Genomic DNA, 27,030 nt, shown 5'->3' with positions numbered 1-27,030 from the left:
CTCCAGCACCCTGTGCAACCAGTTCTACTACTCCATTGATTTAGTATTTGGTGAGTTAATTTTAGAAAAAGCAAAGGCAGGGAAACCTCAGGCTAAAGGAAGGAGGCTGAGAGATTGTGGAAGAGTAGGCCCTGATGCTATCAGCCATCTGTATACTGGCCTAGTTTCAAATAGTCTTGCGGGCCTAGTGGTTAAATCCTCTCCTTGCATCCTCTACCAGTATCCCATATGGGCACTGGTTTATATCCCAGCTGCTCTAAGTCCTCTCTAGCTCCCTGCATGTGACCTGGGATAGCAGTAAAAGATGGCCCAAAGCCTTGGGACCCTGCACCTGCATGGGAGACTCCATAGAAACTTCTGCCTGGCTCCTGGCTTCGGATTGATTAGCTCCAGTTGTTGTGGCCACTTGGGGAGTGAACCAGTGGATGGAAAATCTTTCTCTCTGTATCTCCTTCTCTCTACATACCTGTCTTTCCAATAAAAAGAAGAAATCTTAAGAAATAACACCAAACTCAGTCTTGGTCTTCCATGTCAATGGTAGAGACCCACCTGTTTGAACTATCACCTGTTGTCTTCCAGGGTAGGCTGGAATCAGGAGTGGAGCCAGTATTCAAACCCAGATGCATATTTTAAAAAGATTTATTTATTATTATTTGAAGGGCAGATTATTTATTCATGTATTTTTTATTGGAAAGACAGATTTACAGGGAGAAGAGAGAGAGAGAAAGATCTTCCATCCACTGGTTCACTCCCCAAATGGTCAAAACAGCTAGAGCTAAGCTGATTCAAAGCCAGGAGCCAACAGCCTCCTCTGGGTCTCCCACACATGGGTCCCGAGGACTTGGACCATCCTGTACTGCTTTCCCAGGCCATAAACAGGGAGCTGGATGGGAAGTGGAGCAACTGGAACATGAACCAGTATCCATGTGGAATGGTAACAATTGCAGGTAGAGGATTAACCTGTTGATCCACCATGCTGGCCCCCAAACCCAGATATTATAATATGGCAACCAAATGTGTTAACTGGCATTGTCACTGCTGGGTCAAGTCAGTGCTTCCTGCATGCTTTTGACAATAGTAGCAACTATTTATCTTAACTATTTGTTTTGTGCCCTGTACCATATCATAGCTACTTTGATTGTTCTTTTATCATTCACCCCATTTACCAGGTAGATGTTGTTCTGCTTAGGCTCTACCGCTTACCAGAACACTCCTAAAATAGAATAGGTTAGACATGGACTATGTGGTGAGCCTCCTGTGGTGATGAGGCTGACAGGCCTCCGGTGTGTGGTTTTTGCTGGTGTTGTTCAGTTGTCTGCTGGGACTGTGGTCAGCCCACAGCTCCCTCCTCAGACTAGGCACCCAGTGACTGACTTGCAGTTGGCAGTTGACTGCAGGGCCTGCATGTGACATTGTCCTGGGGCTTGGACAGCTCAAAGCCTGTGGATGAGTTTCTGGGGGGGTGTGTCCCAAGAAGGAGCGTTTTGGGGCAGGCACTTGGTGGAGTGATTGAGAATCCACTTGGGAGTGCCTGAATTTGAGTCCCAGATCTGCTCTTGATTCCAGCTTCCTGTTCCCTGGGAGGCAGTGGGTGACCGCTCATGGCCGGGTCCCTGCTAAACATGTGGACGATCCAGATTGAGTTCTAGCCCTGGGCGTTGGCCAGGCCCATCCCTGGGAATTGTGGGCTTTGCAGGGTGTGAGCCATTGTCTCTCTGCCTCTCAAAACAAACAAACAGATGCATTTTATATATGAACACTCTTGTAGGTAGGAAATGGAAATTTCTGAGCCACTGAAAGGACCATGCCTAGAGTTGCTCCAGTATCACTTACTTCTGCAGGCTGCCTTTGGTTGTAGCAGTCAGAGGACCTACTTGGATTCCTCAGGCTGTGGTGTAGACTGCATCTTCTAATGGGAAAGTAGTGGGTGAGCATGTGGAAGGGGAGGTACAGTCATGCCTGTTCTTCAGAAAATACAAAGTGATGCAAACCCTATGCTGAAGATGGGATCCTAGAAACCAGGACCTTGCTTTCCACACCTTCTGGGGCCAGGGCAGGGGCAAGGGCCATGGCTGGGGTTGGGGCAGTGGCCAGGACTGGGCAGGGGTCGGGGCAGGGGCAGCAGTCAGGGTGGGGGCAGGTGCAGGGGCAGCAGCCAGGACAGGGGTAGGAGTTGGGGCAAGGGCAGGGGCAGAGGCAGCAGCCAGGGTGGGGGCGGGTACAGGGGCAGCGGCCAGGGCAGGGGGCGAGTGTGGGGTCAGCAGCTAGGGCAGGGTAGGGGTTAGGGCAGGGGATGAGCAGACAGTGACAGTGTAGGTCAGTGTTAGGGAGAGATAGGGTGTAGGGGCAGGGGGAGCTGTCAGACCCAGACTGGACAAGTGCTGGCTGGCAAGGGGGAAGTGGGCTGAGAAAAAATCTTTGAGAGGATCTTTTTGGAGCCAAGTTTTATTTTTTTTTTTAAGGAGTTATTTTATTTGAAAGACAGAGTTACACACACATGAGGGAGGTGGGAAAAAGAGGGATGGAGAAAGAGACTGAGAGAGAGAAAGAAACAGTGACACAGAGACATCTTTATATCTGCTGGTTCACTCCTTAAATGGCACTCCTTAAATGGCACTGCCCAGCTCAGTCACAGCCATTATAGCCATTTATTCTGCTTTATTCACTGTTTCTTTCTCCTAGATATATAGGTGTGGATACCCAAGCACTTGGACTATGTTCCACTGTTTCTCCAGATGGATTAATAGGGAGCTGGATTTTGAAAGTATGGCATTTGGGACTTGAACCAGCACCCATATAGCATGTCGGCATCACAAGTGGCAACTTTACTCACTGCACTGCTGTGTCACAGTGCCAGCCACTTGGAACCAAGTTTTGAAGCTCAGATGGGTATTAGTTGGATGAATAAGGTGGCAGAAGGCATCTGGGGAAAGGAAATGTCCATGTAAAGCATTGGATGGGTCGAGTGCTTATGGCACTTTAGGGAGTTGCTGGGGGACAGAGGCCTGAGAATTGGCCAGGTACTGCCGGCCCAGAGAGGGGAGGTAGAACAAGTGGTTTAACCCTTCAGGTCCTGGGGTCAGCCTGCCCTGTGACAGCTCTCGTCTGGCTTTGTGTCCACAGAGGACCCTGGATGTCTCCTTTAGGGTGCTGGGTGGGCCGTGTGAGAGAGTGGTGGAGTGGGGAGAGCAAGCTTGTCACTTTAGTCACTTTCTTAGGCGCTCTTCATTGGGCACCCCTGGCATCTCCTTTTGTTCCTGTGTTTCGGCCTTCCAGGCTGTGGCTCGGGTGAGCCCCTAGGGGAGGGCTGTATTCAGTGTTGAAGGGCAGGGGCAGCTGAGGGAGGAGGCTGGAACTGCAGAAGCTTGGCCATGCCTCACTGAGTCTTCCACAGTTTCTCTGTCTTGTCCCTGTAGAAGGCAAGCATTGTGATTGATTATTTAAAAGAGGTTTTCTTTATTTGAGAGGCACAGAATTAGAGATAGACAGATGGGTAAATAGAACACTTCCTTCTGCTAGCTTACTCTCCCCAAACGTCCTCAGTAGCTGTGGCCAAAGCCAGGAGCAGGAAACGCCCTACAGGCCTTTCATGTCGGGTGGCAGAAATCCGACTTCTTGAGCCATCACTGCTGCCTCCCAGGGTGTATGTGAACCAGGGTTGAGTATTAGGCTAAGGCTCAGGCACCTGGACGTGGAACTTGGGCATCTTAATGGATGTCTTAACCACTTGGCTACACAGCCACTGTGGGACCACTGTTTACCGACAAGGAAACAGGAGCTCTAAGCGGGAACCTGGAACCTGGGCTGGTGAGGATGCAGGGCAGGGTTATCCCTTGTCCTCCCTGAAAGCTTTTAGGGACACATGCTTATCTTCGAGACATGTATCTAAAGAGGAGGATCCTGGCCCAAGACAGCGGTTGGACCTCCTGGGGCCCAGCACCCCCAGTTTCTGGTCTGCAGCTCTGGGCATCCCTTGTGTCTGTCTGCCTTCTTGGGGAGGTCCTTGCTGTTTCCTAGGTTGTTCTTGGGTCCCCTCTGCAAGTTTCATGGATCTGCACGTGTGTCTCTGAGTGCATCAATGTGTGCCTGAGTGTGTGCAGGCGGAAGTGGGGTGAGGAACAAACCCACTTACAGTCAGAAAGTCCCTTGGTTACCCACGAAGGGCGTGAACAGCGTTTTGGAGGTCACACCCACAACAACGTGACTGAATATAGGGGAACCGTACTCTGTGACATGGTTAAGGGGTCAGTTCTGTGTCATATATATTCTGTAACAGTTTATGAAAGAGAGGAAGAGGGTCACGACCCCTGCTTGGCACAGCCCAAGGAGATGAAAGCCTGACTGGTAGGTTTGTTGCTGGCAAGCCGAGGATGCTCCCATCCCTTTTGCTCGTGCTTTTGGAAGCCGATTCCCTGGAACCCAAACCCAGGAAGATTGGGCTTGCTTCCTGCTCCATGGGGGCTCTGCCGCTGATCCAGTGGCACCACCGTGCATGGAACCACACGCAGCATTTGGTCACCTGCTGCTTGTGGTGTCTCCCTTGGGTAACTGGGAGGACCAGACACTCTCCTGGGACTTGAACGTCTCAGTAACAAAATTCCCTCCACGCAACTGCTGCCTCTGCCATTAGTCACAGTGGACAGAGGAAAGAGCCTGGAACAGATGGATGCGGGAACATTCTGCCTGTGGCATGCGTGCTGATGACACTTAGATGTGGCTGATGTTTGGAGAAGGGAGCCCTGAGTTCTGATGACGTTTTCCTGTGAGCTTAGGTAGTTGAAGTAGCTACCGAGTCCCCCACTGCCGTGTTGTGATACAGCCCACATTGTCTCTTCTTTGCTGTTCCTGCTCTGAGCAGAGCTTTGACAAAGGCATTTTAGATGTGGTCCCAAGTGGTTTTACAGGCAGACAATCTTTTTCATCTTTGCCAATTTGATGGGAGAGACTTTTCCTGGTTTTGTTGTCACTTTTTTTGCTTACTACTTGTAATATTTTGATTCATATTGACACTGAACAATGATTGTTTATTAGCTCTATAAACATAATCTGTTCTGTTTTGTACTGGGTCCCATCTTTTTAAACTCAGTTCTCAGTACTCTCACTGTGTTAAAGTAAACGGTGTATTGTCATCATATGCTTAAATCTTTCTTTGTTTTCTGTTTGTCTTTCCCTGTAACTGATTGTCTCTCCTGGACATAGAGAAGACAAGTATTAAATGTGTTCATCTTTTCTTTGAGGAGTTCTGCTTCTGACCTGGGGTTTAGGAAGCCTTTCCCAACAGCAAGATTTTGAGTACTCTTCATCTAAATTTTCAGAAATCAGCAAATTAAGTCAATAGGCCAAATCTGGCAGTGGTGTATTTTTAGATAGCCAGCAAGGTAGGAACTTCTTTTTTTTTTTTGACATTTCAAAAAAAAATGACAAACTACTTATTTTGAAGTAATTATAGATTCACAGGAGGTTATAAAGAGTGTGCAGAAGAAGGAGGTCCCAGATGCACTTTGCTCTGTTATCTCCAGTGGTAGCCTGGTGACTGTGTGTGTCACCTACACCACTGCCATCTGAGCACGGAAGGGCTCTCTGGCAGGCTCCCTCCTGCAAGCCTCTTACTGCGGTGGCTTTCCATCCCTAACTCCTCACCACTGTGTATTGAAAGTGCTTTTTATACTTTTAAATAATTGGGGGAAAATAGTTAAAAGCATTTTGTATTGAGCCACGTGAAAATGAATGGAGTTCCAATGCAAGCCTTAGTGAGTCCACCCGCTGTGGGTGGCTGCCTTTGCCTCCCAGTGGCTGGCTGGGGCTGCTACAGTGGTGAAGGTGTGGCCTGCAAAGTTCAAAATATTTACTCTGCTCCTTAACAAAAGAAGTTTACCCATCCCTAACATAAACCATCAATTGGTCCTCTTACTGTTTTTCCATCTTGCATTCAGTTCTTCAGTTGACCAGAGTTCTGCTTTTGCATTGTGCCTTAGAGATGGCATTAATTTAATTGTTCTTTAAGTAATTAAGCACATTTTCTACCGGCACTTATTGAGTAACCTATTCTGTCTTCGCTGTTCCGTAGTCATCATGAATTAAAACTCATATCAGTTCCATCAATTTAGGGAGCAACAGAGTGAGTCCTAGTCTGTAGACCTGTTACCCTCAGGGTATTCAAGCTGGATATGCCATGCTTTGTGGGCGCAGCTGCTGTGGAGGGGTCTTATTTAAGCTCTCTGGAGTACCTTGGGATTGCTGATGGCCAGTGGAGCTGCTGGCTAATGGTTTCTCCCCTTTATGTTGCTTGTTCTCTAGAGCTGGCTATGGGAGAAGAGGGGGCTTGATTTATTACTCTGACACTAATGGCTCAGGGATTGCATTGTTTAAAGAAACACATAGGTGCGATTGCTCATTGCTAGGCACTTTTTGAGATGCTGTAAGAGCAAAGGTGACTGGTGCTGCTGCTGCTGCTGGTGGCGATATACCTGTTTAATGAGTTCTATGACTCGAGAGGCAGATGGTGGAGACTGGAAGATTCTGCTCTGCAGTCTGGGGCCTGTCATTGGGGACCCATCTTCTGACTTCTTGGTCCCTCACCTGTTCACTTAGTAGCAAAACAGGAATCATAAAATTGTCCTTTCCAGGTTATTTTAAGGATTAAAGGATACATAATATGTAGGGTAGCTTGCACAGGAACTGTCTGCGTATGAGCTTAAAGCATTGAGTTTATCTTCTCTGCCCTTAATTTAGAGCTCTCTGTGTAGACGGCTGTGAAAAGTATGGATTTTGTCTCCCGGTCCAAAATCTGAAATGTTCCTGTCCTATGCATTCAGACAGGGATGCTCAGCCTATCCTTGTGGAGTGGGGTCAGCTCTGGGGCTCACCACAAGTCAGAGTGGTGAGTTCTCCAGGCCTGAGTCCCAGCTGCCTCCTAGGAGTCCTTTCTGGGGGCCTGAAGTACAGATGGGGTTTCCTAGTGGGAGATTCACCTGGTAGTGTCCTGCTGCCCCCATTGCTGCAGACCCGATTCCCACCTTCCTGGGCCAGTAGGTGGATTTTACTTGAAGTGCAGGTTTTCTGTTGGAAAAGCTGGAGAGACATTATTTCTTTCTTCCCCCTCCCCAAAGATTTATTTTTATTGGAAAGTCAGAAATACAGAGAGGAGGAGAGAGAGAGAGGAAGATTTTCCTTCTGATGATTCATTCCCCAAGTGACCGCAACAGTCGGTGCTGTGCCAGTCTGAAGCCAGGAGCCAAGAGCTAGGAGCCTCTTCTGGGTCTCCCACTCGGGAGCAGGGTCCCAAGGCTTTGGGCTGTCCTCAGCTGCTTGCCCAGGCCACAAGCTGGGAGCTGGATGGGAAGTGGGGCCGCCAGGATTAGAACTGGCACCCATATGGGATCCCGGTTTATGCAAGGAGACGACTATAGCTGCTAGGCTGTTGTGTTGGGTCCTGACATTTATTTCAAAACAACTTTATTAGCCTGTAAAACAGCTTTGAAACAGATGGTGTCTGAGCCCAGGTCTAGAGTCTTTTCCACATGTCAAGGTAGGAAAGTCTGAAACTGTTCTGCGAAGAGGCTGGCCTGGGGACCAAGAACTGCTGAGAAGTTTGTGCAAGCCAACCCTGGAGGCTTTGGTTAGAACATGTGAGCTGGGAATCTGGGGTTGAGGGTTGATGAGGAGTTGAGGTTCCTATTAGCAAGCTAGCAGTGTGCCAGAGCTCAGGCCATACAAGAGAAGATGCATTTAAGAGTAATTCTTCAGGGGAAGAAAAATAAAGCTGTGCATCTTAAAATTCCATCCTGTTTATATCACTCTTTCCTACTGAAGCTGTTCAAAATGATACAGAAATGTCTATAATGATATGTACTAGTCATCAGACTTTATGGTAATAAACCTCTCCAAGAATTCCAAGGTTTGCAACAAGTAGTAATTGCTCGGTCAGGTTAGTCCCTGGTGGTGGTTATGAGTCAGCCTCTAGGGCTGCTTCTAGATCTTCCCATTCCTGAGGAGTACTCCTCTGTCTGGGCCGTGAGAGGACAGAGAACAAGGGAGCTGGTGGAAACATGTAGTGGGCCCAGCAGCGTTCAGCCCCGACCCTGGCATGCTTGTAGGTCATGTGGCCTTGCTCAGAGACAGAGGGTTGGGGATGTGCCCCTGCTGTGTGATGACCTTTGGCAGTGGTGAGAACTTGTGAGCCTCCTGGAGGATGGGAGTTAATGATTATGAAGGAAGAGGCAAGGTGATGTGTCAGGCTAGGCCTCTGCCTCTGGTGCAGGCATCTCTGCTCATGACCTGGGAAAGCAGTGGAGGATGACTCAAGGCCAGGGGCTCCTGCACCCACCTGGAAGACCCGGAAGAAGCTTTCAGATCCTGGCTTTGGGCAAGCCCAGCTCTGGCCATTGCGGCCATTTGGGGAGTGAACCAGTGGATAGAAGATTTCTCTATCTCTCCCTCTCTGTCACTCTGATTTTCAAGTAAAATGAATTCTGACTTTCAAGTAAAACCAATCTTTAAAAAATAATGAGTGTGAAGGATAATTCAAACTGCCACAAACCTGTGCCCAACTTTTCCCCCAAATCTTAGTAAGTACATCAGTTCACATTTGTTATCTTAAAATGTTTTAAAGAGGACCTGGTGCGTAGCCTAGTGGCGAAAGTTCTTACCTTGCAGACGATGTGGGATCCCATATGGGTGCCAGTTCTAATCCCAATGGTCTCACTTCCCATCCAGCTTGCTGCTTGTGGCCTGGGAAAGCAGTGGAGGACAACCTAAAGCCTTGGGAGACACAGAGGAAGCTCCTGGCTCCTGGCTTCACACCATTGCGGTCACTTGGGGAGTGAATCAGCAGACAGAACATCTTCCTCTCTGTCTCTCCTTCTCTCTACATCTGGATTTAAAATGACAGCAACAACAAAAAAATCTTTAAAAAAAAAATGCTCTAAAGACACTTTTCTCCTGAATATGTTCAAGATGCTTTTGGTGAAAGCTTGACCTATTGCCATGAAGCATTGTGGTGGCTCCTAGGCAGATTTTCAAGTGGTCTTCTGTACCTCCTTGTGTGTTACAATTTCTGGAATGGCTCTGAATAATGGTCAGTCTGTGACATCAGAAACTTGTTTCCAAACATGGCAGATACTCCTCCAGCGTTTTAGTCTATTGAGTTGTGATTCACCTCCCACGAAATCTGCCCTCCATTGTGTACAGTTGAATGATACTCCTCCTAAAACCAACTGCTCTCCTCATTAAGCCAGCCCCCCACCCACCCCCATATCCCCCTCCCCAGTTCTTTCAGCTCCTGGCAATCCAAAGTCAGCCTTTTCCCCTAAGGAGTTGCCTGTTTTGACATTTCGTCTGAGTGAAATCATAGACCTTGTGGCCTCTTGCATCTGGTGTCTGCCGCCTTGAGTAACACTCTGCAGGCCCATGTGGAAGCCTGCTGATGGGCGCTCCTTAACACATATGTGTCAGAAACTTCCCTCTTACAGATTTTTCTAGAATGGCTGTTACTTATGGATGAATGATAACAGCAAGCATTTTGATAGTTAGGGGTGTGATTTCAGTCATTTACACACAATCAGATAATGTAATAAAGTGCATTGTCGTGTTTCCTAGTGTTAGGCCATTTGTGCTTTTCCTGAAATACATTTGACTTGAATCTGGCACCTTCTCTTTTGCATTAATCTCCCACTCACTGTTACCCTACTAAGGATGCTCACACTCACCTCTGCTCTCCTTTTCTGATATTGCAGATGTAACATTCATAAAATGACCTGAAAGGGTTCTCCATATTTTAAATTATGTGTCTTGGAATATTTGAAGAAGGAGTTAGTGCCTTGAAGATTGCTTCGAGTTCAGCAGAGAAACCGTTGGGGCTTGGCCCGCCTTTCAGTGGATGTTCTAGGATTACAGCTCTGTGCTTATTTATCTGTTCAGGCTCCTGGCCTCTAATGAACCTCCCTTTGGTCACATATTTTGTTTGTTTGTTTTCCTAGAAAGCACTCTAGCTCACGTTGGTTTCTGATGTGTACTTTGTTCATAGGATAGCCTTGTTTGTAGTCATAGTCAAAACTTATAGTTACTCTGAGTCTTTTTCCTCTTTCTTGAGCTGCTGAGATTTTAGTTTAATTCATTTTTTGGGTGTTTTTTTTTTTCTTTTTTTTTTTTTTTTTTCTTCTTGTTTTCATCTACTTGAAAAGCAGACAGAAAGGGAAATAAGAGGGAGACAGAGAGAGACATGGAGAGATGGAGATCTTTTCCATCTGCTTGCTCACCCACAAATATCTGCAGCAGGTGAGTCTGGGCTGGGTTGAAGGGCTGAAGCCAGAAGCCTGGAACTCCATACAGGTCTCCCACGTGGCAGGAGCTGCTGTGTCCCAGGGTGTGTCAGCAACAAGTTGGGGCAGAAACAGAAGTGTCCAGACACAAACCACCAGTATTACTCTGATGTACAATCAGCAACTTAACCCACTGAACCAAAATGCTGTAATTTGTCTTTCAGAAGAAGAATTAATTTTTAAAGTGAATTTTGCTTTTTCTATATTCAGTTTTTCATTTTCTCTGCTTTCTATTAACTTTTTATTTTAAAGTGGGAGCACAAAGTAAGCTTGGCCTGAAGAGTTCAAGTTCACTAGTCAAACCTTCTTGCTCATGAGGATTCTGAATGTCTGGCCCTGTCCTCTTTTTTTTTTTTTTATCATGAAATATTTTAATTGTATACCAAACAGGAAAAGATTGTATAACGAACCTTCTAGCATCACCTTCAGCAGTCAGCCAGGTCTTGGGCAGTTTGTGTTGGCTATGTCCCACCTACCTATCCTTAATTGTTTTAAAGTAAATGACAGGCATCGTTTCATCCATAAGCATCTCAGTATGTGTTTCTTACAGATGAAGCTTTTGTAAAACCAACCATAAAGCTTCCATTATCTTCCCAATCACTCTTTAATATCAATGTTCAATTCACCAAGACTCAAAGCTCCCTACATCTGTTTCTCTTTACACTGTAATGCAATTGGATAGTAGACACCCCAAGTTTCCTTACACAAATAGGCACTCCTTTTGTTGAGAACTCTGTTTTTTTCTTTTAAATTAAAAAAAGTTGCACTGAAATAAGCTTATCTTTATTTCCATTCCCCCATGAACCTTTTTTTTTAAGATTTATTTTTATTTTTTTTTTTTTATTGGAAAGGCGGATATACAGAGAGGAAGATCTTCCGTCCGATGATTCACTCCCCAAGTGAGCGCAATGGCCGATACTATGCCAATCCGAAGCCAGGAGCCTCTTCTGGGTCTCCCACGTGGGTGCTCTCTGCTTATGGCCTGGGAAAGCAATGGAAGATGGCCTAAGTCCTTAGGTTCCTGCACCCATGTGGGAGAGCTGGAAGAAGTTCCTGGCTTCAGATCAACTCAGCTTGGCCGATTGGGGAGTGAACCAATGGGTGAAAGGTTTTTCTCTGTATCTCTCCTTCTATCTGCTTGGCTTTTCTTTCCATCCATTGAAGAGGGACTTGAAGTCTTCCATTGGATTGGAAGATCTGGCTGCCTTGTCTTTTGTGTTCATCTGGGTGTATTCATCCTTTCTCTGAGCCAGCAACGGGTAGCCTGGTCCACAACATATATATACCACACAGTTGAACCACACATCCGTGGGATGTTTTTTAAGATTGGGGACCCTGGGGTCCGGCATGGTAGCCTAGTGGCTAAAGTCCTCGCCTTGCATGTGCTGGGATCTCGTATGGGTGCCAGTTCGTGTCCTAGTGGCCCCATTTCCCATCCAGCTGCCAGCTTGTGGCCTGGGAAAGCAGAAGAGGATGATGTAAAGCCTTGGTACACTGTACCCATGTGGGAAACCCAGAAGAAGCTGCTGGCTCCTAGCTTTGGATCAGCTTAGTTCCAGTTGTTACAGCTACTTGGGGAGTAAACCAAGGGACAGAAGATCTTTCTTGTCTCTCCTCTTCTGTATATGTGATTTTCCAATAACAGAAGATTGGGGATCCTGTTGAACTAAGATGCGTATGTGATTCAGGGGATCCCCTCCCAACCAGGTCACCATATCTGGCATACTGGTCTACCCCTTGCTCCAGTGCTTGTGTTTCTTGGTGGCTGCTGCAGCATGGTTTGGATGGCCACCTGCCCTGTCTGTAGGTATATCAGCATGGTCGGGTAGGCCTTTCCAGAATCCCAACCCTGGTTCCTGTGAGTGCCAGTGGGCCAGGTACAGTCATCTAACCTGGCCTGCCCCAGTCCTGGTTCTCAAGCGCATTTGTGGGTGACCCCGTGAACCTCTACTTGATCATCCAGAATACTGAGACTTAGCTAAGCCCACTCCCAGTCCTGGTTCTCACATGCAGCAGTGGCTGCCAAATCCTTCCAGCCCCCTGCTCTGGCCCTTGTGATTACTAGAAAATGTAGCTACCTAGTCAGATGAACCTGACAAACTTCTGCCGTGCCAGTCCCCAGACCTTGCTGTCATGTGCAGTGGTAGTGGTGGCAGATTGCATATGCATGTGTAAGGTTAGACCTGGTAGAGCTTTTGGGCCTCACTGTTCATTCCCTTACAGGTGCCCACTCTTGTTGACATACATACACAGTATCTTGTTCTGTGGAGGTCCCTGGTAACCTTTTTCTATACCTCAAACACTCCCTTCAGCTTGCACGGATGTTTTAGCTGTCCTCTTGGGTCAGTTTGGTTGAGTTTTAATATATGTGAAGTCTTTTAGAAAAGCTCAGGCCTCTTTCATGTTTCCCTGTGCCTGGGCAATGGTCTTAAGATGAAATATAGGGTGTGCCCTCTACCCCGCCTCTGCCTGGTTCTTTCTCTGCAGCAATCTGAGGAAGAAGGGACTGTGAGGGTCTTTGTTCTTGCAACCTCTCATTGGGTCGGTGTCTGCAGCACCTCCTGGGAGATGAATGGGCTTCTGAACTTGGTCTTGAATGTGGATGTCATTTGTTTCTCTTAGTTGTAAAATACCTGGAGAGGCCTGACTGTTCTGAAAGTTACTCTGGTTTTTTGGGAGTGTTTCTTAGTTTGCCTCCACCAGCTGCTTTTGCTGATGTTCTCCCACTGTGTGTTCCCATTGAGTTTGTAAGGTGACTTGTTTCTTCTTTTAGGATCTCATTTTGCCCAACGGTGGGACTCCAGCAGGCACTTCCAGCCCGGCATCTTCATCTTCCCTGCTCAACAGACTTCAGCTGGATGATGACATGGACGGCGAGACCAGAGACCTCTTTGTCACGGTCGATGACCCCAAGAAGCATGTCTGCACGATGGAGACCTACATCACGTATAGGATCACCACCAAAGTAGGTCCCTCCTTGACTTGACGTGCTGAATGGTTTGTGGGTATTTGGGCTCCTGTGTCTAAGCCTTCTGCCATTGTTTCTTCCTCCCCTTCTTCAACCTTAATAGAAAGTAGAAACATTCAAATTAAAAGAATTACATGTGTTTTTTTTAAAATTTATTTATTTGAAAGACAGAGTGATAGAGAGAGGGAAAGAGTGAGTTTGACCTTCCATCTACTGCTTCACTCTCCAAATGGCTGCCAGAGCAGAGGCCAGGCCAGGCCTAATCCAGGAGTCTGAAACTTCTTCCAGGTCTTCCACGTTAATGGCAGGGATCCAGTCACTACTTGAACCATCTTCTATTGCTTTCACAGGTACATTACCAGGGAGCTGGATCAGAAGCATATAGAGGGGTAAGCAGATGTACAGCAGGTGGATGTCCATGTGTTGACATCCACATGGATGCTGATTTGAGTCGGGGCTGCTCATCTTCCAATCCAGTTCCTGCTAATATACTTGGAAAAACAGCAGGAGATGGATAAGGCTCTCAGGCCCATGCCGTTCACATGGGAGAACCAGAATGAGACTCCTGGCTCCTGGTGCTGGTCTGGCCCAGTCCCAATCTTTGTGGACATTTGGGGAGTGAACCTTTGTTTAGAAGATACATCTCTGTCTCTTCTCTCTCGATAAATCAGCTTTTCAAATAAATAGATTTTTTTAAAAAAAAGATTTATTTATTTTTATTACAATGTCAGATATACGTGGAGGAGGAGAGACAGAGAAGAAGATCCTCTGTCTGATGATTCACTCCCCAAGTGACCGCAGTGGTCGGTGCTGCGCTGATCCGAAGCAAGGAGCCCAGATTCTCTTCTGGGTCTCCCTCGTGGGTGCAGGGTCCCAAAACCTTGGTCCATCCTCAACTGCTTTCCCAGGTCACAAGCAGGGAGCTGGATGGGAAGTGGGGCTGCCAGGATTAGAACCAGTGCCCGTATGGGATCCTGGCGCATGTAAAGTGAGGACCTTAGCCTCTAGACCACTGTGCTGGGCCCAAATAAATATATGTTTTTTTTTAAAAAGTAGAAACAGAATAGCAAGCTCTCATCTACTGTTTTATTCCCCAAATGCCCATAGTGGGCATCTGCCAGCTGGGCTAGAGTCAGGAGCCAGGAACTCTGTCCAGATCTCCTGCGTCAGTGGCATGAGCCCAAAAACTTGAGCCATTTCCCCCTCCCCCGCTGGGCATCATCAGAAAGCTGGAATTGGAAGCTGGGTGTTGAATCCGTCGCGATGTGGGTTGTGGGCATCCTAACGAGCACCTGCCCCTTATTTGCAAATTACAGGTTGACTGTTTCAAGTAGTACTAAAATCGTGGGCTTGGAGCAGGATTTCTTGACCTTGGCAGTATTGATATTTTGGACTGAATAACCCTTGGCTGTGGGTTGTCTGGGATGCTGAGCAGCGTCTGGCTTTTACCCACCCCGTGCCGGTCTTACCACTCCAAGCCCTGGTGGTGACAACCAAAGCTGTTGGCAGACACTTTGGATAGTATCTGGGGAACAAATGTGTCTCTGGGCTAGATGCTCAGTATCAGTACAGGGAAAGCTCAGTGCTCATGTTTCTGAATTTTAATAAGCCCTTTAGTCATGAAACCATTCTGTCTCTGGGAAATTCTCCCACTACAAACCTTGGGGAATTCCAGATGATTCCAGCAGTTTTAGCAGGTTAAGGTGCCTTCAGTGGATGATGTTAAGAGATCCTTTTCTTGTTTTCATTTTTAAGCAAAGAGTTTTTTTTTTTTTAATCATGAAAGTTCAGTAGGTTATGCTCTCATTGAAGTTCTCATTTAGATGCTCTGTTTTCATGTAAATTGAAGGGGCAGGTGTTGTGGCACAGTGTATTATGCCATTGGTTGGGATGTTCCCATGCCATATCAGAGTGCCAATGTTGAGTCTGGCTGCTCTGCTTCTGATCCAACTTCCGGGTAATCCACCCTGGGTGGCAGCAGAAGATGGTTTAAGTGCTTGGGCTCCTGCTGCTCATGTGGGAGCCCAGGTGGAGTTCCAGACTCCTGAATCAGTCTGATGCAGCTTTGGCTGGTGTGGGCATTTGGAGTGAACCTGCACATGGAGGGTCTCTTACTCTCCTCTCTCTGTTGATCTGCCTTTTTAAGTAGGTGGAAATAAACATTTAAAAAAATCTTTGGGAAGTAAAGAGTAAAATGCACTCAAATATTCTTTTCTTCATCATTTCTTGGTTGAACATGTTATATTTTGGAAAGTATACACATGTGGGGGCAGCAGTTTTGCCTAGTGCTTAAGACACTACTTTGGACACTTGCATCCCACATTAGAATGTGTGAGTTTGATCATTGGCTCTGCTTCTCATTTGAGCTTCTGCCGATGCACTTCCTGGGAGGCAGCAGGTTCTTACTTGAGTAGGTGAATGCATGCCACCAACATGGGGGACCTACATTGAGTTCCTGGCTTCCTTCCTTCCTTCCTTCCTTATATCTTTCCTTCCTTCCTCCCTCCCTCCTTCCCTCTCTTCCTTCTTTCCATTCATTTTTATTGGAAAGGCAGATTAACACAGAGAAGACGGTACAGAGAGAAAGATTTTTCCATCTGGTGGTAACCCTAACCCTAATTGGCTGCAATAGCCAGAACTAAGTCAATCCAAAGCCAGGAACCAGGAGCTTTTTCCAGATCTCCCATATGGGTGCTGAGTCCTAAGTCTCATCCTCTACTGCTTTCCCAGGCCACAAGGCCACAACAGGGAGTTGGATGGGAAGTGGAGCAGCTGAGACATGAACCAGTGCCCAAATGGGATCCTGGTGCATGCAAGATCATTTAGCCACTGAGCCATGGTGCTGGGCCCTGTCTTTCAAATTAAGCAAATCATAAAATTCTAAGCTGGCTGTAAAACACAATAATACAGGTAATGGAAATATGTTGCTATAAAACCAATAACATTAAATCCCAAATATAGAGCAGATTTCTGAGCTGTCTTCCTTAGCCCTTCTCACCAAACTCTTCTTGCTACAAGCAGCCATTGTTATCATTTATCCTCAGTTCTCTCAATCTTTTCAAGTGTGCATGCACACACATACACACACACAGTTAGAATATATATAATTTAGATTTTGGTATTAATTGTTTTGTTTGCTTTTATTTGAAAGGCAGAATTACAGAGAGAAGAAGAGATAGAGAGAAGGAGCTCTTCCATGTACTGGTTCCCTTCCCAAATGACCGCAACAGTCAGATCTGGGTCAGTGAGAAGCCAGCAACCTGGAGCTTCTTCCTGGCCACTCGTGTGGATGCCAGAGTCCAAGGAGCTGAGCCATGTCTTGCTGTTTTCCCAGTCTATAAGCAAAAAGCTGGATTGGAAGTGAAGTAACTGGGACTTGAACTACCCTCGTTATTGGATGCTGGTGTCCCGGGCAGAGGATTAACATGCTGTGCCAGCCCCTGTTCTCTGACTTTTGCATTTGCAGTTTTTTTTTGCAGACATTTGTATATTTGTGTGGGTGTAGCTTCTCATTTTCTTTCTTTTTCTTTTTAACTGATTAATTTATTTTAAGGACAGCATTAAAGAGAAGGGGCTGGGAGAGGGAGAGATTTTCCATTGATGGTTTACTTCCCAAAGTAAATTAGGTTGAAGCCAGGGGCCTCTTCCATGTCACCCAGCTGGGTACAAGGGCCCAGGGCCTTGGGCCAGCCTCTGTTGCTTTTCCAGGTGTGTTAACAGGGAGTGGAATCTGAAATGGAGCAGCTAAAACTCAAACTGGCACCCATATGGGCTGTTGACACTACAGGCAGTGGCTTAACCTGCTCTGCTATAGTGCAGGCACCATAGTTTTTCAGCACTACTGCTCTGTCTTGTGTGCACCTGGCTTACATGTGAAGGCTTGTCTGTGCACCTGCCATGTGAACGCACACAGTCTGTCCCTGGTATTACCACCCCTGGGTGCCTACACTTTCCCAGGCATTGGTCTAGCTGCTTACCTATGTATTATTTCCTTAGGGTCCTAGGCTGATATACGTTTTTCCAGGAATTATTTCACTTTTTCTTTTTGGGCTGAACTTTTTTTTTTAAATTAATATTAACCCTGTTGTCTGTTAAATGAAAAACCTGTTTTTCTGGAACTGGCACTGTGAACAGCCAGCTGGCAAGGTGAGTGGCTGGCACGGCTTGCTCCCTCACCTTGATGTTTTCCAAGTCTTGCTTGATCCCTTTGCCCTGCACTTTGCTGCCACCCCTCTTCTGGGACGTGCTCCCACACAAGTCCTGCAGGGTGTTGGGTGACAGTTTTGTGGGCCAGTGCTCTGGCTGCTACTTGCTAAATTGTCCTCACTGTCTGCTCTTCCCTCCCTTTCCTGCCTTTCCCCCGCTGCGTTCTTGTTTCTCTCCCTTCTCCTGGGGTTATCTGAAATGTCTCAGTTAGTTCTTTTCAGGTTCCAGTCCCATCATTCACCTAGCTAGCTTGAACTTGTGGCAGAACCAAATTTCATGTCTTTCCGGCCCTTGCGCTTGTGATTCCAGGCCGGGTCAGTCTTCTCTCCCTGTTTGACTGTTGGCCGCAGGTTAATATTCCGGCTGTGCGTTCAGAACCTTCCTCTGCAAGTTGGGTGATGGGGAAGGTAGACGTGTGCAGGGATGGCAGAGGGCCCACAGGCCACAGAATCTCATCATCTGGTCCAGGCACCTGCTGAGGTCTGACAGCAGTTAGGGACAGAGGTCGGGGCTGTCCAGCTGCCTGCTTCATTCCGTTGAAGCTTTCATTCCCAAGTTCTAGTTCATATTCTTGATGGCTATAGCAGGATAAAGTGAAGACCTCGCTTTGTCTAAATTAAAGTGAGCTAGGGCTGAGAACTAATGTAAACCAAGAATTTTCTGGGGCCAGTACAGTGACATAGCAGGTTAATGTGCCTGTAGCAGTGGCATCCTATATGCTGATTCAAGTCCTGCTGCTCTATCTCTGATCCAGCCCACAGCTTGGGTCCTTGCACACGAAGCACTCAGAAAAAGCTCCTGGGCCCCAGGAGCAGCCCAGTTCTGACCCTTGGAGAAATGAACACAACAATCCTGAGAAAAGGCCTGACAATGGCCTGAGAAAAGCAGTGGAAGACGAGCCAGGTATTCAGGCCCTTGCCACCCATGTAGAAAATCAGGATGAAGCTCCTGGCATCCTCCTGGACCAGTGCTGGCCATTGCAGCTATCTGGGGAGTGAACAAGCAGATGGAAGACCTCCCCCTCCCCGCACTCCTCCTCCCCCACACCTCCCTCTCTGTAACTCCCTCTCTGTAACTCATTAATAAATAAATCTTTTTAAAAAATGAGTATTTTTTGTAGGTTCCTATAAGAATATTGTTTTGAGAATGATATGAAATTTAGAACAGAAGGAAAGCTTGAAGAGAACAGTTCCCCTGGAATAAATGTCCCATCGTTTCCTTGATGGTTTTTAAATGGCTGACATTTAGGCTGCTTCAGTTGCTCTGTCATTTAGAATAATATTGTAATGGAGATTGTTGCACACATATCCTCAAAAGTTATTTTCCAGTGGTTAGTTTCCTACAAACAGAATGAATGATAAAAGATAGAAAGCCATAAAAAGTGTCAAGGTGGATACTTTAATAAACTTGCAGTAGTAGTAACTGTTAGGGGAAAGAACGGATGAAATTTGACCAAGTAATTAAGAAGAAATTTTAGGTGTGTAAAACCACTTGGAAATTATTCTAGGGAAACAGCAATAGAGTTCACAAAGGAAAGGACTTGGGTCAGGATCTGAACAAGGCTCTTGATGCAAGGGAAATATATGGCCTACAAATGCGTGGAAGGGTGTTTAACCCCAGCAGCTAGTAAAAGTTACAAAGTAAAAGGGAGGTGATTTGGCATTTTTCAGATTAAAGACAGCTAATTCCTTGAGAATATTTAACACGACTATGTAAATTGCTGTGTTTCTGGGAGCAACTTGTAAATTTAAGCTATTTACACCCCTTTAATACAATGGTTTTTTAAAAAAATATTTATTTATTTTTATTGGAAAGTCAGATTTACAGAGAGAAGGAGATAAAGAGAGAAAAATCTTTCATCTGCTGCTTTACTCCCCAGGTGGCCACAGTAGCCAGAGCTGAGCTGATCCAAAGAGACAGCAGTCTCCTCCGGGTCTCCCACGTGGGTGCAGGGTCCCAACTTTGGGCCGTTCTCTACTTCCCAGACCATAAGCAGGGAATTGGATGGGAAGTGGAGGAACTGGGATGTGAACTGGCACCCATATGGAGTCCTGGCACTTAGAGGCGAGGATTTAGCCAGGCCCCAACAGTTTTATCTTTAGGAATTGATTGTAAGGGTATTAGCAGATAGGAGTCCTCTATATTTACTGTTGCATTGTTGATGGATTAAAAAAATTACCTGGGGGATTTGGTTTAACTATGGTCTGTCCACTGGAATAATAAGAAAATATGCTATATGCCAATATATATCTAACATATTAATAATAATGTCATAAATTTGAATTACTGGCAAAGATGTTCAAGATGCATTAAAGATATATAGAAAATGAGGAGGTGCAGGGGGTACAGCTGGTAAACCCAGTGGGTGGGCCACTACCTGGGACTCCTACAACCTGTTAGTGTGCACCTGTTTGAGTTCCAGCTCTGCTTCTGATTGCAGCATCCTACTAACGCACACCCTGGCAGGCAGCAGGCTCCCAGATGGCTCAGGTAGTTGGGGTTATGCCACCCACGGGGACAGGGCGGGGTGCTGGGCAGAGTTCCTAACTCATGTCTTCACCTTGGCCCAGCCCTGGATGTTGAGGGCATCTGGGGAGTAAACCAGTAGCTGGAAATCTCTGTGTGCCTCTTTGTCTTTTTTTCAAATAATACTAATCAATAAAATTGATCAAGAGGGCCTGGTGCGATAGTGTAGTGGTTAATGTCCTCACCTTGAATGTGCAGGGATCCCATATGGTTCTAATCCTGGCAGCCCCACTTCCCATCCAGCTCCCTGCTTGTGGCCTGGGAATGCAGCCGAGGACGACCCAAAGCTTTGGGAGCCTGCTCCTATGTGGGAGACCCGGAGGAAGCTCCTGACTCCTGGCTTCAGATTGGTTCAGATCCAGCCATTGCAGCCGCTTAGGGAGTGAGTCATCGGATGGAAGATCTTCCTCTCTGTATATCCACCTTTGCAATAAAAATAAATAAACCTTTTAAAAAATGATTTAGAAGAAGTGAATGAATGAATATGCATTAAAAATGTGCAAGAATATAAACTATATTGTATTTTTTCTCAATTTAGAACACTATGACTGTTGTCCTAAAAATTTATTTATGTATCCTGAAGTTTTAAAAGAAATACATTCTTTGAATAAATAGAAGAGGGGTGGAAGCTAGTTCCCCCCAAAACGAAGTTGATTGTGACAAAAACAAAAGGTGTGTTTTATCAAGTCTTTCTGTAGCTACCAAATACTGATTTCAAGTTCAAATAGAATGATCATGTGAACTGTATACTTTGTGAAATGGCTGTGAGAGACATAATGAAGGGAAATTGACAGGTGTGGCGGAAGGCCAGGAAGCACAGCTGTCTGCCAGCTCTGTCTGCAGCGAGAAGCTTCATTCATCACCAGGCGGGCGAGATGGCCTCTCCTGGGCCCGCAGTCAGTCACCTGCCAAGTGTCCTGTGGAGCCTGCTGGGGGGCGGGGTGCTGGGGAACATCTGGAAGAATGACCTTGACCACTATCCTCATGGAAGAAGCCAAGGCTTGTTGAGGGTTGGTGGCATCTCGTGGCAGGGGTGGGCATGGGCCTGCCTCCCAGGGTCCTCGCTGCAACGTTGTTGGAGTCAGGGATCAAACCCTGCACTCCAGTGTGGGACCTACAGAGCGTAAACACCAGGCTGATTGACCATTCCTGAAACTGTCACAAGGTCAAAACTGTTGACTGCTTCTTTGATGAATGAGCCTCGTCCATGTATTATTAAGATATTTTTGCTACTGTCCATTGAACTTTTTCTGATCAGCAGTTGTCTCACAGGAGAAAATGGGTTAATCTGAGACATGATTTCATTTCAGCAATTTAATGAGTAAAAATATAATTTTGATGTGAATCAGCAGAATCTTAACGTTGGTTTTCATCAAAGTGCTGTAACCACATTACAGAAAATGCAGGGTAGGGGATAAGGTGATTCACTTTTGTGTATGTGTGTGGCCCACTGGCTTTTGGTGTTTCCTTCTAGCTTTGTTGTTCTTGTACATCTGAAATACAGCATAGTTCCAGGGTTACGGCTGTGGCAGGACAGGGCAGATGGTGCAAGGCTTCTCCTTGATCTAACCTGCCCCTCCACAGGCCGCAGGCAGTCTCCAAGTTTGTCCATGGCCCCACTGCCTTTGGTAGAGTTTGTCAGCGTTTTTGGTGGAAGGTGGAGACACGGGTTCAGCTTCGGCAGCAATATCCGAAGAGGAATTACTCCGCTAGAAGCACGTCTGAGTGGGGCTTGGAGGAAATGAATCAAATGTGGTTATATAACTGGATTGCTGGATTCCATTTGCTGAGGGGTGCGGGGAGAACTCTGGCTTTCCCCTGCCTTGGAGTCTTCACGGGCCCAGAGAAGGCAGGCTCTGCCTCACATGTGTCGGGACTCTGCCATCTGGCAGGTGCACCCGGCTGAGGGAAGTGCATCCTTGCCCAGTTATTTACTCTGAGAGGGATTTTCCCTTCCCTTCAGTCAACGCCTGCTACTGTAACCTTATGCTGCTTCTTTTTTTCTTCCCGTATTCTTTTTTGCAGAGTACTCGGGTGGAGTTTGACCTGCCGGAATATTCCGTCCGTCGCAGATACCAGGATTTTGACTGGTTAAGAAGCAAACTCGAAGAATCCCAGCCCACGCATCTCATTCCCGTAGGTAGTGAGCGTTACCGTCCCTTTGCCTGCTTGGCCCGTGCTGTCCTCGAAGATGCTCACCCCACCCCAGCCCCTGAAATAACAGATGCAGCCAGCCACGTGTTTTATGCCAGGTTTGCCCATCACATGTATAGGACGCACGTTTAAACAAACACAGTGGTCCCTCACCTTTGGGGTTTTGGTGTTTGCTTGACTACACAATTGTCAGTTTTTGGGGTGAGGCTGGGTAGATAGCTTTTACTTTTATTATGGTCATTTGCATGGGATGGGGAGTTCTCTGATTCTTATTGTGCCTCTTGAGAGACAGTAAGTCCGAAGCGAGTCCTCCTGGAGCTCTCTTCCCCCTTCTTCGTCAGCCCCCAAGCTTGAGGTCTGCCTAGCTGCATCGGGCAGCAAGCAGCTGGGCTCTGTTGACACGTGACAGACTCTGGGATTAATAGACTAGCACACGGTCCCTTTCACTCTCACCTGCTGCCTCCCAGGGTGCACACTGGCAGGAAGATGGTGTCAGGAGTGGAGCTGAGAGTGGAACCCAGGCCTCTGACACGCAGTGACTTCACCACAGGCCACACGTCTACCCTAGTCTCTGCCCACACCACACACATACCTTTTCTTTTGTTTTTTTTTGATGACCTTAGTGGTTTTGAGGAGTATGTATCAAAGAGATTTTATAGAATACAGACATCGATGGTGTCTGTTATCTCCTAGTGGTTTGACTGAGGTCATCTGTTCAGGGGGGAAAACCACAGTGCTTAGGTGTTGTTCATATCATATCACAAAAATTACATTACATCACAGAAATCACATTACATCACAAAACTCAGATCACGTCACATCACCTCACAAAAATCCCACCCCATCCCTTCCCACCCCACCCTATCCCATTCCATTCCATCCCATCCCACCCCACCCCACCCCACCACCCACCCCATCCCCTCCCACCCCATCCCACCCCACCCATCCCCTCCCACCCCACCCCATCCCACCCCACCCCAGCAAGGTTACCTTAGTCACCTAACTATAAGTGGTACCTGGCAGGTTTCCTCCTCCACCCCTCTGTGTAGTTCGCTTCCTTTCCTTACCGTGTTCATTGCAAGGGAAATATCACCCTTTAAATATTGCCCTCACTATGTATCAGGGTGGTTGTGTGCCCCCTCCTGGCAGGTAGTGCATGTGCCGTGTAGAACTTGATGGCAGGTCAGACAGCGACACCTGCTGGTGAAATGTAGTGACCCTGGTCCATAGTTGCTGAAGCAACAACTGAGAGAATGGAAGAGGATGTGCAAGGCCCATGGAGGAACCTAAGTGGTGGAAGCGGGAGGGAGGAGGGTGCTTCAGACACAGGCAGAGATAGAATTCCTTTCTAGGTTCTCAGTGCTCACATGCTTTCCTTGCTGGAGACAGATTTAATACAGGAAAGCATCTCTGCTTTGAATATGAAAGTCAAGCCAGAAGCAAACTCCCCATTTCCCATATGAAATCATTTTATAGCAGCTTTGCTAGGCGGTGTCTCTGTTTTTAATCAATGACCTCATGTGACTCTTTCTCCTGGCTCTGGTGGATGACCTCACAGGGAAACAGAGGTGGGAGGTCAGGGGTTATGGGACAGGCAAGGAGCCCCTGCCCTGGGAGCTTGGTTCAAATGGAGGCCTGGTAAACGGGCAGGTCTTCCCTCCACCTGGTAACATGTGTCGGTGCTTCATGCCCCGTGTCACGTCCTGCTGTTTGGATGGATGAGATTTTTTTTAAGATTTATTTTACTTTTGATCGGAAGGGCGGATATACAGAGAGAGGAGAGACAGAGAGGAAGATCTTGTGTCCGATGATTCACTCTCCAGGTGGCCACAACGGCTAGAGCTGAGCCAGTCCGAAGCCAGGAGCCTCTTCCGGGTCTCCCACGCGGGTGCAGGTTCCCAAAGCTTTGGGCCGACCTCGACTGCTTTCCCAGGCCACAGGCAGGGAGCTGGATGGGAAGCAGGGCTGCCAGAATTAGAACCAGTGCCCATATGGGATCCCAGGCATGCAATGCGAGGACCTTAACCACTGCGCCATCGCACCGGGCCCGGATGAATGAAATTTTGACCACGTAGGCACCCTCGGCAGACACTGCTTGTCTCAATCCTTGGCTCTTCTGAGTCAGGCGGCTGTGAACATCCGTGTACAAAACATGCTCTCATATTTCTTGGACACGTACACCTAGGCGTCCCACTGCCAAGTCATCTGTCCCTCTGTGGCACGCTTGGAAGCACTGCCTGCTTCCCAGCGTGACTGCAGCGTTCTGCAGCGCGCAGAAATCCCAGTGTGTCCACAGTCTTGGTTCATCCCAGTTAGTATCTGTGTTCTGGAGGACAGCCTTCTGGCGGGTGTGGAGCGGCATCCCACTGTGGTGTCAACTCACATCTCATGGTCTAGCGTCTTTTCTTTTGTCCGTTGGACACTTGTTTGAATGTCTTCCTTGGAGAAATAGGAGGGACCCTCACATGGTTCATGGAAAAATAGAATTCAAAGAGACACATGTAATCTTTGTTTTGTAGCATTCACCCCATCAAATTAAACTTACTTTTTCTAGGCAAAATAGCAGCTGTTTTTAAATCCATCTTGAAAACCACTCTAAGGGTCCTAGGAATTTTACCACATCAGTAGTTTTTACATGAACTCACAGAAGAAAATGGGGTGCGCTTTAATGATTTTCTGTTTTAGGATCTGAAAGTAGAAGTGGAAGGAGGCCAGTTGGGGCTGCAAGTGGATGTCTCGTGATTTCCCACTGCAGCTCTTGCATCATTGCCCTTACGTGATGGGAGGAAGGAGCAGGAGTTGTCGTGGTAGGGAGGGAGTCTCCCATGCTGCTTTTCTGGATATTCCACTGCTGACTTTGTCAAAACACTTTCTCAGTAAGCAGAAGCCATCCTTGTTTGGCCAGAAATTTATCTTTTTTTTTTTTTTTTTTTAAAAGAAACATTGCTTGAACATCCCCTGAAACACCTGTCAGTCTTGGTCTTGACTGGCTGCCCTTGTCCTTGATGGGATATCCTCGGCCTCCCAGTAGCCCTTATTTTGGTCTTGCTTGGTCTTTGGGGCTACACTGGTAAGGCTGTTCCAGATGCTTCAGGAACTCCTTCCCACTTCCTTTCGGAAACTTTGTATCGGCAGCTGCTATCTTGTCTGCAGCTGGTCTGAGCACAGCGTTGGGGCATCTGCCAAGCAGAGAGTTCGTTTTGTTGGGACTGTGCTAGCTGAACCATCAGAGATGTCCCTGGTGTTGGCTGTTGCTGCTGTTAACTGTCCGTCATCCTCACTTAGGACAAGAACGAGATCATTGTTTCCTGGCAAGAATGAGGTTGCTCATTGCAGGCTTCATCGTCAGCATCACCTCCACCTTTCTAAAATATTTTTCTATTATTTTTTTCTAATATTTTCTAAAAACATTGTTGATTTTTATTGATTGTATTTTTTTAATTTATAAGACAAAGAAAGCATCCATCTGGTGTTTTACTCCTCAAATGCCTGTAACGGTCAAGCCGGGAACCTTGAACTCAGTCCATGTCTCCCATGTGGGTGGCAGGGACCCAAGTCCTTGCACTGTTCTCTGCTGCCTCCCAGGGTGTGTGTTAACAGGAAGCTGGGTCAGAAATATAGGAGCCTTCAAACGTTAATATATGGCTGATCAGAGTTATGAGCCTGTTTGGATTATCCTAAAATTCACGAAATTCTGTAAAATCTCACTTGAATACTATAAGCTGCTAAATATAAATATGAAAAAAAAAAACCAACCACAAGACAGCTGAATAGTACCCTACAACCATCTTAAGGTTTACAGCAGTCAGTTATGTATAAACTAAAATTGCGATGTCAATGAAGTAGTTACAGGATTTGGTGAAAAACTTGTGTTTTCTAACACATTAGTCATTCAGTAGCATGTTAGTTAGCTTCATGATGTTGTCAATTTCCATTTTTCTTCCTGTTGTTGACTTTGTATTGTGGCTTTTCATTTAAGGGGAGATATAGTAACTGTTTGACTATCATATCTAAATGTGAGGATATTCTGCCGTCTCTACTTTCAGATCAAAGATGGACTCCCAATGAAACTGTTAAATTTATCTTGACAGTAAGGTGCTGGACTCTCTGAATGGTCCATGCCCGCAATGATGGAATTATAACTGTTTATGAACTATACTACTGTAGTAATATAGAGGAAATCAGTATGGAGGGAGGGCTTAGAGAGGGGTTAAGGGAAATCCCGGAGCCTATGGAACTGTGTCATAATATAAAATAATAATAATAAAAAAGAAATAAATAGAGGAGCCTAAACTTGAATCAGGCACTCTGATATGGAAGGTGGCAGCTTAACCACTGTGCCAAATGCCTGCCTCCATCTTGTTCCCTTTTAGAACAAGTAACTGATCAATAAACAAGTTATTTATAAACTGCTGATTTTGGGGGGGGTGGGTGGTCAGCATCTTTCCAACCAAGCTTTGCCATCAGTTCAAGTTGCTCTGGTGGGGAGGACAATTTTCACACTAGTGTGTCATCTTTCATGCCACAAACTAGCTCTGTTTCATGTGTGTTAGAACAAGATAAATGTGTTTATTTTTATGCAGAAAAACAAATGCATAGCTTTTTCATAGTTCCCATTTTTCATGGTTTTTGAAGACCCCCAGGTCTATTCAGATCCTTTGACTATTTAGATATTGATCTGTGGGGGTGAGCTTTTAGCCTGATAATTAAGATGCCAGAGATGACGCCTGCATTCCGCTGTAGGGGGCCTGGGTTTGGTACCCAGCTCGGGCTCCTGACTCCAGCTTCTTGCTAATGCAGACCCTGGAAGGCAATGGTGATCACTAAGATCAGTGGGCTCCTTGTCACCCTCAAGGA

At 46.6% G+C, this 27,030-nt stretch overlaps 1 protein-coding gene across 3 annotated transcripts in view; it reads left to right on the top strand.

Annotated features, from left to right (window-relative positions):
* Window positions 1-27,030, top strand: part of SNX30 (sorting nexin family member 30) — a 103,657-nt gene that overhangs the window by 28,643 nt on the left and 47,984 nt on the right. For all 3 annotated transcript variants that reach the window (XM_040963485.1, XM_040963486.1, XM_040963487.1), the window contains exons 2-3: window positions 13,093-13,284; window positions 22,045-22,155. In XM_040963485.1, coding sequence (XP_040819419.1) covers window positions 13,093-13,284; window positions 22,045-22,155 — 303 coding nt within the window. The remainder of the gene's footprint in view (window positions 1-13,092; window positions 13,285-22,044; window positions 22,156-27,030) is intronic.

Source organism: Ochotona curzoniae, unplaced genomic scaffold, assembly GCF_017591425.1.
Source record: "Ochotona curzoniae isolate NIBS_2020 unplaced genomic scaffold, NIBS_Ocur_1.0 scaffold_3208, whole genome shotgun sequence".
NCBI classification, from domain to species: domain Eukaryota; kingdom Metazoa; phylum Chordata; class Mammalia; order Lagomorpha; family Ochotonidae; genus Ochotona; species Ochotona curzoniae.
This window is presented reverse-complemented; position numbering and strand designations above follow the sequence as displayed.